Here is a 12,657-nt window from a genome sequence, read left to right on the forward strand (position 1 = left end):
GAATTTTCATGTTAAAGTAGAGTCAGCTGTTTTTAATGGTTGCAAATAATGTGCTTAATGGTCTGGGTGTATACCTACCTTTTGCTGTCTACATGTCCTTCTTTGTTTTCAACAAATGCAGCATGAAAAACACTTGTATACACAGCCCATATAAGCATGTAAAAACATGACTACAAAACACACTTTCCAACTTCAAGAAAAAATACCTCTCTATATATTTATATGTGAACCCTTAGTCTGCCCATTTCATGTAACAAAGATTTTAGAATGCCATTATATCTAATATCCGTACCAGAACATCAAGGGAGGAGTCTCAAGCAGAGGTCCAGAGTTTTATTTAAAAAGAGTTTTTGTGAAAGATTGTATTTTGTGTTCTTTCTTCTCTACAATATCTGTTGGACATTAAGATTTTAGATCTCCATCATTTTTAGGGAGGCAAATGTTAGGACCTTAGTCAGGTTTTTGCTGCTGTTTGCATTAGAACCAATGTTTATATTGGTGTCTGTGCCCTGTTTGGTATAGCGGTTCACCAAGATGGGAAATAAGGGAAAATGTCTCTAATAGAACAGGCAGCAATATAAACTGGATAAAGCTTCTCACCCCTCACCACTTTAGCCAGAACAAAAATGTTTTGGCTTGATTTCCTCTTAAACTAGCACACTATTTTCTCCAGTATAGCATTATTTTTGTTCTAACTCCACATTTAAAACCAATTGTCTTTTAAAAGTAATCAACCCATGTAACACAATTGAAGAGTAATCATAACAACTGTAGCAGGTATGGTAGAGCAGTACATTTATTGTTAAAAATAGCACAGGATTTTCCCCCCCTTTTTTTTTTTTTTCTCTTTTTCCCCTCTCCTTTCGTCCTGTACCCTCTCTAAATCTTTGCCAATCCCCCCCCACCGCTCTTTCTCCTTTGTTCTTGATCCCTCTACTGGGACTCTGGGTTGTAATGCTTTTCAATGCATACCAATATAGAATGTTATATTTTTGAACTAAGTAGATGTTAGTAATAATGTATTAAGGCTGCTCCAACCTGACTTAGTTAGGTTGCTCATTATAGTCTCATCGCCTATGATGATCTACAAGACCGAGTATAAGATTGTTTGTTACTTATGTTACCTGCCTGTATACTTGGTAATATGTATAATGCATGGTCCCGTAGTTGTATATACGGACTTACGTGTGTGAAAAAACCTAATAAAAACTTTGAAATAGAAAAATAGCACAGGAATGGTTCATCTGTGTTTCTGGCAAGTATGCTGCAGACCCATCACATTGACTTGAAAGCTAATTGCACGTTCTGTCAAGGCAGCACACGGACCCTCTCAAATACACAGATATGAAGACACCATTGTTGTTGCATAACGACAGAAGATTATGTAGTTGGGGAGGGGGGAAATCACAATTTTTCAAACAGGCTTATCATTACCATATTTTCTTTTTATGGAGATTAGAAAAACTGACATATTAAATCCCCAGAGACTCCACTTATGCACAGACTACACTCATTCGGAAAGCCCTGGAGTCTTAATTAAAGCTAGGATATGTATTTCATTATTCTTTACCTGTGTAAGCAGATTTAGAACGTACCTACTGGGAATGTGAGAAAGGAGCATTGGGAACTCAACGGCTTCTGCTCATATTAGGTTTTTGACGCCTCTTAATATTTGCAGTTATTTGATGGAAGGGATCTGTTTTCAGGCTTCGAAACAATGCTATTTTCATTCTCTCATAAGTGAATATATTTGGTTTGCTGGGCTTTGCTTTTGCTTCATAAAGCCTTCATTGTGTACAATTTAATTATATGGTTTGCAAAAGAACTATTTGCATAACAGTAGCCAAAAGTGTCATTTTTTTTCCCCCTGTGGGTGATGTAGTTTTAGTCAATTTTATTCCAAGTGAGATCAACTCTTGTGCTGCTTCTTAATGATGGAACAGTATGCTTGAGACACATCACAATGTGAAATCCCTCCCCTAAATTGCTGGTAAACAATTTTTGCTAGCTGTCAGCTATTAAGAGCCAGAGGGTATACTACAGGCTGTTAAACTTCGTAAAATTCTTTGTAAAATACGCTGAGCACACAATACAACTATTTACCAGTTCAGTAATATCTTTGGTGTCTTTGGCATTAAAAAAAATTAATACGGACTATCAAAGCAGTTCATTCAACACAGATACTTCCATGATCTCAAACTGAACACCTTGTGAGCATGTAATTAGAAGAAGGAATATGTCTCATCTGATCAATATTCAATTTGATCTAATCATATCTTATCAAAATGTCTTAACATGTGTTGCAACCATTGAAACAATTATTACACAAAAATCGAAACAGTCAAAATTATTGAATTCTGTATAGGCACTGTGGTATTGTGTGGCAATCCCACGGTAGAACTGGGGGTTGTTGTCACCCAGGACTCTCAGCCAGAGGGGCTGAGCAGTTCCAGGAGGCAAGATCCTGTACAAATAACTGACTTTGTGGTTCTTCCAAGGATGTCTGAATTTGGCATGGGATCCTGGAACTGGGAGATTTCGAAGAGAATTGGGAGGGATGAAATCTCCATTCCTGGGTCCATTGTTTATTAGTGGCCAGCACCTAATGATGGCACGCCTGTGCACAGCCCTTATGGAAAGAGTGCTGGCTAATGCTCTGGGTAGAGCTGCAGCTAACGATTATTTTCAAAATCGATTAGTTAGCCGATTATTAAGTTCGATTAATCGGTTAATCGGATAGAAAATAAAATATATTTTTAAAAATGGCTCCGGTGATGGGACTACTAGTTTGTATTGAGATTGCAGTCCATCACAGGAGCAAGCTTGGAGCGGTGGAAGTAAAAAAGAAAAAAAAGAAAGTGTGGTGTGCAATATAGTGAAATGAAAAGTGTAAAATTATATAGCAATGGATGCAGAATGGCACCAGCTATAGAGGACTACAAAACCCAGCAACTCTGGGCTCCAGCTGGGAAGAGGAACAGGGATGTTTAGGAGTCAGCAGGACTCCTCCCAGGAGGCAGAAGGGAGCCAGGTGGCTGTCTGTGTGCTAGAGGCACAGGAAGACAGCCGAGGAGGCTGAGAGAGATCTGTTTACACATGGACTATGTGTGACAACCTGGAGTCGGTGAGACTTTGTCTTCTGTTTGCTGGAATACAAGCGGACCGTGTAGTATGGTTGATGTTATGTTTCTGCTCTGGAAGCAATAAAAGACTGTTCTGGTTATGTTTAAATCGGCTTCAAGACTTGTGTTTGAGCGCTCGCCATTTGTGCTAACCTCGCCAATATCACAGCACCTTAAGATCTTTGTAAAACCAAAACTTTCATTTACAATATTTCTCCTAATCCTTTTCTGCATGTGAGTTTCAGTCCTTGTCATCTCCCATGGATGTATTTTGAAACAGTTAGACCACGCTTATCAGTTTCTGCTATTGGTAGAAACTGAAGAGTTCTACTATTTAAAAAAAAATCTTTTGTTGCTTCCATCTCACTCTCGATGTTGAAATTTTATTTATTTAATGTTATGAAGAATACAGCAAATTACAAGAACAATCCCAAGGTGAGCAGGAACAGAGCCAAGAAGTATAGTAGTGAGATCTTACCATGAATGTGTATAATTATCTGTAATACTCTGGATCAGCAACAGAACATTCCTGAAAATTATTTTAAGTGTCATTGTTTAAGAACTAATACCTCTCTATTAAAATTCATACTCATATCAATCACAGTGAAAATGACAGTTGTGAGATGCTTTGTTGATTAAAGGATAGTATAGACAACTCTTCTAAACATCAGTTTGATAAATAGTTGCCATTAGAAAAGTCAAGGTACCACCTATACCATCCAGTCTTATTTTCTGTTTTATTATTCAAATGTCTTTTAGGAAATTAAAGCAAAGATCAGGTTGGTTTTTACAGACAAAAGCCATATGCTGGCTCAATAATACAAATACATCCTTAGCAAATTAAACTGGAGATATAGCCTAGCAATAAATTTGGTTCCTATTGTAATTTTCCTGTTGTTCCTATGGAAAACAATTTACATTCTGGTTTTGCATAAATTGGCCTCTAAGGCATATTAAATAAAACAGTACAAAAAGTTGAGCGCAAAGATCTGTAACTCATAGCAACTCTAACCAAATCACTCAAAAAGTTGATTTCTAAATGGTTGGTATGGGTTTTTCACTTTGCACATTACTCTTTGCCTTCCCGAATGAGCCTGACTCTGTCCCATTGTTTTATTGGCAGTTTACTTATCTACAACTGGGTTTCTTTGCAGGATAGAGGTTTAAATCAATGGTTTCCCTCTGGAATAATAAGAAGGGAAATTAACTGAATTGCAATTACAATTATGTTGATTAAAGTCATGTTAACTGCGCTTTACTGCTGCTACTCAATTTCTATGCACTATCTTTGTGATTGATTTGACCGCACTTGAATCACCTTTATGAAAGCTTACAGCACTTATTATTATGTTCATGCTGCAATTAGGCCCACAAGGAAAGCGTTCCTTAGAATGAAGAAAAACAAAACAAGTGATTGCTGAGATCATTGTAAACTTTATTTGTCTCAGATAAAAATGTCCTTTTTCCTTCGGCTTAACATTGAAGAAGAGAAGTCACATTCATGTGTATGATGTAGAACTGGTGCTTGTAAATACTAGGTTGTTATATATATTTACAGGGACTCTTGGTTGCAGTACACTGATGATAATTCTTGCGGAACAGCAATCTCACTAAGAATTGTGTTGAAATGTCATATGTAGTTAGTGGAAATTCAGTGTTTTGTAACAGTAGAATAGTCAATGTGCTAGGTGTGTTATCTTTGTGGGACAGCCATGCAGATCGTATATTTTTTAGAGTTTTGTCTAGAATGTAGCATTTATTCAAAATAATTACATCACATTTTGAATGCAGATGTTTTTAATTTTTAAAATTTAACAATGTAACAATTTTCAAATGTATTTTCCAAAAATCACCTTGATCTGGCCAATTGACCTAGTCAAGTTGTTGACATCGAAGGGCGAATATGCACTTTTGGCAAAGCAGTTTTGTTGGAGTGGAGTTAGTCGTATGTACATGTTCTTTTATGTCGGCGTCATTTGTATGTTCTGCACAGATGACACTGGTGTATTTGCAAGGAGCTACACACCTTCATTACTTATCATGACATACATTTTTTACAATCTTGAAAACAGTCACATCCCAAAACCATCCCTAATTGGCCATTAATATTTTGCTCCATCAGCTTTATGGGCCAGACATGGAGAGCTCCTCATGTTCAATGTGCTGAATCTCAAGGTTTTTTTCTTACTTATTTTCAAGTTCACTATTTCAAAACCTTGGCTGTGCTGGTTATCTCTTACATGGTTTGTATCTCAACAGCCAGGACAAATGTTTCATCACTCATCATCTTCATCATCACTTTTAGGTCACTGATCCTTTTTGGGGTCCAGGGGTTAGCAGGGTGACAGCATAGGCCAAAGTTTACATTGCTCTTCCAAGGACATAAACTCTCCTAGGGAGTTTTAAACCTTTCTCAGCCAATGTAGCTATTGGCTGATATTGGAGCTATAACTCCTTCTCTATGTTTTGGCCTGCCTTAAAGCTTTGCTTTGGATCAGTGTGTTTGGAATAGTTCCCTTGGGAGCCTTCCACATTACATCTGTTTTACATGGACGCATCACCTCAGTTCTCATGTTGAAGAAGTAAAGGCTTCATTTGAGATGACAACAGGTCACCAGATGTAACTTTATGTTTGTCATAAGTTTGATGTTATTATCATCAACAATGGCCAGATATGGTTCAGGTAGAATTCCTCTATGTACTTTTCTGTATCAAGGTGTGTGGCTACATAACTAGAAACAGCTACTTAGAACAGTCTAATGAATTTAATTTGACATTATAACCATATCTAATGTACATGAGGATGCATCTAGTCATGAATACAAATTGCACATAATTTCATTACTAGGGACTGAATGTTTCTAGATTATCATCTGCCAAAAGAGACTATGGAAAGATTTTTTACTAGACTGAAAATCGTTTTATATAGCGAGCATAATGTAAATGCAACCAGCTTCTCTTTCCAATTCTTCGTTCACACAATGTGATTTTCATGTGTGCCAGGAAAATAAGTCACTCTTCCGGATACCACACGTATATGGCTGCCTTTTGTGTCGCTTTTTTTTTCCTGCGTATCTGAGTATTGCTTCTGGCTGGGCACATATTTCAAACTATCTTGTTAGCTCTAGTAGAACTATTTTTCAGTGAGAGAAGTGAATCTGACAGAACTGTGATGAATTGATGAACATACAATGTTTAATTACCCACTGTGTGCAGTGAAGGTGAAACCTGTAAATAAATCCTGTAAATAAACAGTATCCAGCCCTATATTAAATGGTTGCGATAGAAAATGCTGTCATGGGATGTCTTATTTAAGGCGTGATATGGAAGTTTGGTTTGCAAATCAAATGTCTGCACCCTTCGGATTTGGTCCTGAGGATATGTGTCCACACAGTGAAAGTTCAGATGGCTCGTATTGCATAATGCATAAAAGTAGAAACTTATACTTAGCTGCATTTTAAGAATATAACTTTTATTGCATAATGTACAAACACAGCATTATGTCACAAATCATAGTGTGGAATGCTGTTTTGGGCTGGGTATGTCCTTTCTCTGTACAGGCAGTCACAGGAAAAAACATTTGTACCTTTTTGTGAATTTACTATTTACTGGTAAGCAGACACCTGGTGCAGTACCTGGATACAAATGTAATATATATATATATATATATATATATGTATACAAATTTTGTTTTTGTTTTTACATTACTTACATATACCTCCAGGACACTTTAATATGGAAATCTTGACTTCATCTAGTAAATGGTTTTCTGGCCTGAATTTCTCCCACCCCTCCCTATTTGCGAGTCATGCTGCTCTTTGCAGTGCTGGGCTAATAGGGGCAGGGCTAGTTGCTGACTTACTGTTAGAAGCTGAAAATGTGTAAATTGTGACATATTTTATACATGTGCAGGTTTGCCAAAATCTGCTTGCTTTAGTATAGAGGGAAAAAGTGTGATATGTCCCTTGAATTAAAGCTGGAAGTTTTATCTTGTTTTCTAATGCAGTGTAGTATTCACTGGATTATGTTATTGATATCTTTATGTTTATGGCAGTTGTGTTTAATTTTTAACCATGTGTTTTATTGATGAGGACAGAAATTACAAAAAAAATGTATATTTTTTTTGTGCAGATTCCGAGCTGGGTGTCAGTTTACTGACAACAAACAGCAGCAAAGATGCTTCAGATCCAATTCTACCCAAAGTGTCGGGACTAGAGAGAAGTCAAGAGAAGAGCCAAGAGAGCACCCAGGAGTTGCAGTTTGACACGGTGGTGTGTAATGAACTGTGCCCACCATCTCTACCTGCAGTGCAACCTGAAATAGAAACACAACCGTGTCTCTCATCTCCTGGACCAGTTGTAATTTCCCTTTCAGAGACACCAACACAAACACAGCCGGAGCCTCCTCAGCTTCCTCATGCTCCTCTAGAGCAAGAAGCACCATTGCCACCTCAGCCACAAGTGCAGCTGCCACCAAAGGCTCAGCCACTTCCTCAACCACCTATTCAGCCAAGCTCTCCAGCAGTTCAGACACGACCTCCTTCCCAGTCATTGCCCCAAAATGTGTGCAGCTACAACAGCAGCAGCCTGAGTGTGAACAGTTTAAGGTTTGTATAAACATTGCTTTCAAAAATATATATTGCTGTAACCCCTATGTGAACAAATGTACTAGATATTACTAGACTTCTTTAGCAACAAATAAATAGAACTTCATTCTAATAAAAAAGCTTGATACTGCTTTAATAGGAATAACTTTGCTATAGTTATAATAAAGTGAAAAAGAAATTACCTGGTATTCACAAAAAAAAATGTAATACTACCTGTTCAACAGTGAATCCTACTTAAAGAAAAATGAGAAACTCTTAATGGGGAGAAAAGTTATATTTTTGCTGCTTGCCTATGACACAAGGAGGAGTGGTTACACTGCAGGCCCTCCCCATCTGTTCAGAATTCTAAATGTGTTCCATTGGGAAAAACTTTAACACTTTCTGGTACTGTTGAAACTTGCCCTCCACATTCTACCCCATATACGTTTCTTTTAGCCAGTGATTCAGCCCCTCGTAGTGACGGGTCAGTAGAAATGTGTGAGAGGAAGGAGAGAGCTAGTAAGCTTTCACGCTACCAGGATGTTTTGTGACAAAATAGCCCACCCATGATCACCTAGGTCTGTAGGCTGCTACAGGTATACTTTATACTTGTTTAACTTCAGCTCTGTACAGGCACTTGCGAAACAGTTGTAATTTTGTTTTTGATGTCCTATATGAATTAAAAGAGAAAGCCAAATCTTCAGTTTCCATTGAGGGTTTTTGCTGAGTATACCTTTGTGTCTTTGTTAATAATGTGTATACATGTTGTACTCTTCTACTTCAACTTTCATTTATTATGCCTGAGAAAGTCCATAGTTCTTGTAAATTTTTCATTTAGGATTTTTTTTGATAACTACAAGAAGGTATCCCTTTGTCAATGTTTTTTTGCCATTTTAACCCTGTTTAAATTTATGACAGGGCTGTCTAGTTCATGGAATGGTTTGGCAAGCAAGTTTTTTTACTCGGCTGTATAAAACACACAATTTGACATAGACGTTTGCTATTTGAATAGAAGTAACCAGTCTATGTGCAATCATTAGTTGGCCAAATTCATTCATTAGTTGGCCAAAAAGTTGCCAAGCATTCATTTTTATTTCTCTACAGTGGCATCAGTGTCATATAGTATAGTACAGATATTTTTTCTTCATTTCCTTGGGTCTTTAATGCAGACTTGACATCTTTTTTAACCTTATTAATTTTTCACAGTTATCTCAAAGCAGGCATCAAGAAGTGAGAATGCAGCATCCAAATAGTACAGAACTGGAACCCTGCATTGAATCATGAGCATTTAATTTTTTTCAACCCTTAACTTTTGGCCAGCTCTAGCTTGAGGGTGAAGACTGGCTACACCTTTGTAACATAAATACCAGCATGTTCTGCATTTCAGAGAAATTTTCCATAACAGAGACATTTTTAAGACTTTTTTTTTTTTTACAAATGTTACTGCTTTAAGATCTAATTATTGAAACTGCGTAAAAGAAATGAGCACAAAACTGGATTAGTCAGAAGTGTTGTTTAGTCTTATCTTAAAATGAGATGTGAAAACTGGTTGGTTGGCATTGGTAACAATTCCATTTTTCATTTTCTAGTCTCCAGTCTTAATGAACCAACCCCTAAGTGATACATTTTGCTCTGAAGTCCTTTTTTATTGCTTATTTACTCACTTATATACTTCTCTTTCTACAGCAGCAGCAGAAGTAGCACTCCTGCCAAAAGTCAAGTGCCACCGTCTCACCTGTCTCATCATCCTTCAGCTTCTCCGTATCCTCTGTCTTTACCAAGCCGCAGTCCCTTACATAGCTTTACACCCACCATCCAACCTCCGCAACACCAGCACCACCCAAATATGTTTGCCCCACCCGCTGCTTTACCTCCTCCACCACCACTGACTTCAGGGACCCTTCAAGTTCAAGGACACCCAGCTAATAGCACTTACTCAGGTACTGATGATAAAATAGAAAACAAATTACTTGGTTAATGCCATGCACCTGTATTCAAATGATTTCAGTACAGGTCAGTCTAGTTTTTAGAGTAAATTATACAGTATTATCTCATATATATTTCTTTTGTCTTTTTCAGAACAAGACCTTCTCAGACAGGAACTGAACACACGGTTTTTGGCTTCACAGAGTGCAGATCGTGGAGCATCATTAGGCCCGCCACCCTACCTAAGGACAGAGTTTCACCAACACCAGCATCAGCATCAGCACCAGCACCAGCACACTCATCAGCATACACACCAGCACACCTTTACACCTTTTCCGCATGCCATCCCGCCAACTGCCATCATGCCAACTCCAGCACCGCCCATGGTGCGTACCCCAGGCAGAAATGTGAGGATAAGTAGAACACAACTTTATTATTTTCAGTACAGTTAGTGCCCTTATGACAGGCACTGTAAATATATATTTTACTGTTTTGCTATTTATGTACAAAAAATCAAATGGTAACAAAGATTACAGATAACCTTTTGATGCTAATTATTTTCTGCAACTTGAAAAGCTAGTGCAGGAAATTACAGCTCTGTGTTTATGGGTTTTCTGTTATTGGCAGATGTGGCCTGATTTGGCAGATTTGTTCCAAAAAGGATTTACAGCGTGGTACACATTAAATAATGTATATTCTATACAGTACATGTTTGAATAATTGGGTAAAGACTTGATGGTGGAGCCACTCAATTAAAACACTCGTTGCCTTGGGCAAGTAAAGTATTAATATCAATTATGCTAAATATGTAGATGTCCCCATATCTTGCCAGAAGTGAAAAAAAAATTGTCTGCATTTGTTGTCTGCAAGATATACTATTGTTGTACTTGTGCGTCCATTTCAGACTAAAGAAAGGATTTATACTTAATTACTGTCAGGTTTTCTGCTGAAATTATGTGCAGAAAATTGACTTCCGTCTGTAATAATGTAGGTTCAGATAAGATCCTGAACATTTTCCAGTGTACACCTGTATATGATATTATCTCTTTTCTTTGGGCCAACTTGTGTTTTGGATTACTCATTCTTGAAATATATCAATGTACATTTTTCTGTAGTTCCAAAATGGTAGGCTTTTTTCTTAGGATCAGAATTCATCAAAAAACGTTTTCTATAGTAACTGTCAGTGGTTAAATGATGTGCATTTGCATCCAATGACTAATATTGGAAACTCTATTCTCCCTTTTTAATCTTTCAAAGGGTTTATGAAAAAACTTTTAGAAAGTCTTCTCATTATATTGATTCGCCAGAATTGTTGTGCGAACAAAGACATGAAAAACCACAACCGATCCACAATAGCAATAGATCCACAATTTATCTTATAGATAAATAAGATTATTGGTATAAAATATAGCACTATAAGTAGATAATAAAAACAACATGTTTTATAGGCATCATGTATCATGCTTTCCTGGATGCTGAACCGGAAATGTGTACTTGATTGATAATACAAGTAAATCAATAGAAAACACTATTGCTAAGGAATTATGATACTTTAAGCAGATGTGAAAGATTTAGCTATCCTATATTTATAACTTTTTTTCCTGGTATTTATAGAGGGAGCTCAGTTCATGCTTTTTTTATTTGAATAATGAAAGTCAGGAAAAGATACAGTTTGATTCAATGTAGATACCTAGCTATGACTTACAGTATTAATGCTTCCATATATGTGTGCAGACAGAGCTTTATTATATGAGCAGATAGGGATCCACACCTTGCTTAGAAATAAACAAAAACTCATCAGCATTTAGTACAGTGGATGATGAGTCTTATTGTCCCCTCTGCTTTCAATTATATTTAGGCTTTCCCTGTGGCACATAAAACATTTTGGCCTCATGGGGCCATGGGATAACAAGTCCTGAAGTCTTTTAACTTGCAACTTGACCTATTCAGCACTGACACTTTCATCTATGTGGTGCATGGCTGCTAATCTTTGTCCTGGGTTTGTGTGACAGTGGAGAAATTAGTGGAGAGGCATCTAAATATAAATGACCTGCCCTAATAATTTGAAAGAATAAAGGTCTAGTCACCATGGAGCATCAACAACACTGATATATGAACAAACATTTTGCATACACAATCCTAAAGATAACATGTACTTTGCCCTTGCTAGGCAAGGTAAAATCTCTCTCTACTGGAGGCATTATGAGCAGTCAGTTATTATCTCTCTTGTGCTCCTTAATCAGCTGCCGTAGCCCAGAAAAATATCCAGTACTTCTAGATTTGGGGGAACATTAAGACATCCGACCACCTTACTTCCCACAATGTCACTAGTCCTAAGCACTTTAAGGTTGGGGAGGAGTGATGAAACTTACATAGGGAGTCAGAAAGCTTCAGTGTCAGAACAAGGTGGTGAGGAATACAGGGAAGGTAAGTACGGGCTGCTTACAATGCTTACTATACCAGCAAATCTGCTTCTTTGACCAGCATGGGCAAACTATAGGTAGGCTTTACCCATTTGCTGTCCGCCCATTGTGAAAAAACGGGCATATGGTGGACTCTTCAAGCAGAATCCCGCTAGGAATGTAAACAGCCAGCACTGGCTGTTACAAGCAGCCAGTGCCAGTCCCCGGCTCTACAGCCAGCTGATCACTTGTATGACACTAAAAAGCTTCCCCCCCCCCCTGCGGCTACTGCGGCCTCCCTCAGCTGCCGCCCTCCCAATGCCGCTGCCAATTATCCCGGGCTCTGCTGTCCCCCCTGCGGGCCTGGGACCAGCACAGCGGCTGTTTCCAGTGATAAGTGAGGAGTGATCAGCATTTCCCCACTGCTGATCTCTCCTCTCTCTCTCTAAAGGCAGAAGTCATGTGCATTACATCACTTGCGCCTTTAGCTGTCATGTCTCTGTCTTCTATAGCCAGAGAATAAGCTGGTGAAACAGTTCTCTGCTTCATCAGCTTCTTTGGGGGTCCCAAGGTGACATTAGGGGTCTTAAAAACCTCTGATGTCTCCATAAAGAGGACCTGT

At 38.0% G+C, this 12,657-nt stretch overlaps 1 protein-coding gene across 1 annotated transcript in view; it reads left to right on the forward strand.

Moving 5' to 3' along the window:
• Nucleotides 1-12,657, forward strand: part of AUTS2 (autism susceptibility candidate 2) — a 1,207,424-nt gene that overhangs the window by 1,158,748 nt on the left and 36,019 nt on the right. The window contains exons 8-10 of the mRNA XM_018557876.1: nucleotides 7,254-7,728; nucleotides 9,394-9,647; nucleotides 9,787-10,019. Coding sequence (XP_018413378.1) covers nucleotides 7,254-7,728; nucleotides 9,394-9,647; nucleotides 9,787-10,019 — 962 coding nt within the window. The remainder of the gene's footprint in view (nucleotides 1-7,253; nucleotides 7,729-9,393; nucleotides 9,648-9,786; nucleotides 10,020-12,657) is intronic.

This window comes from Nanorana parkeri, unplaced genomic scaffold, assembly GCF_000935625.1.
Source record: "Nanorana parkeri isolate BGI_ZX_2015 unplaced genomic scaffold, ASM93562v1 scaffold308, whole genome shotgun sequence".
In the NCBI taxonomy this organism is placed as follows: domain Eukaryota; kingdom Metazoa; phylum Chordata; class Amphibia; order Anura; family Dicroglossidae; genus Nanorana; species Nanorana parkeri.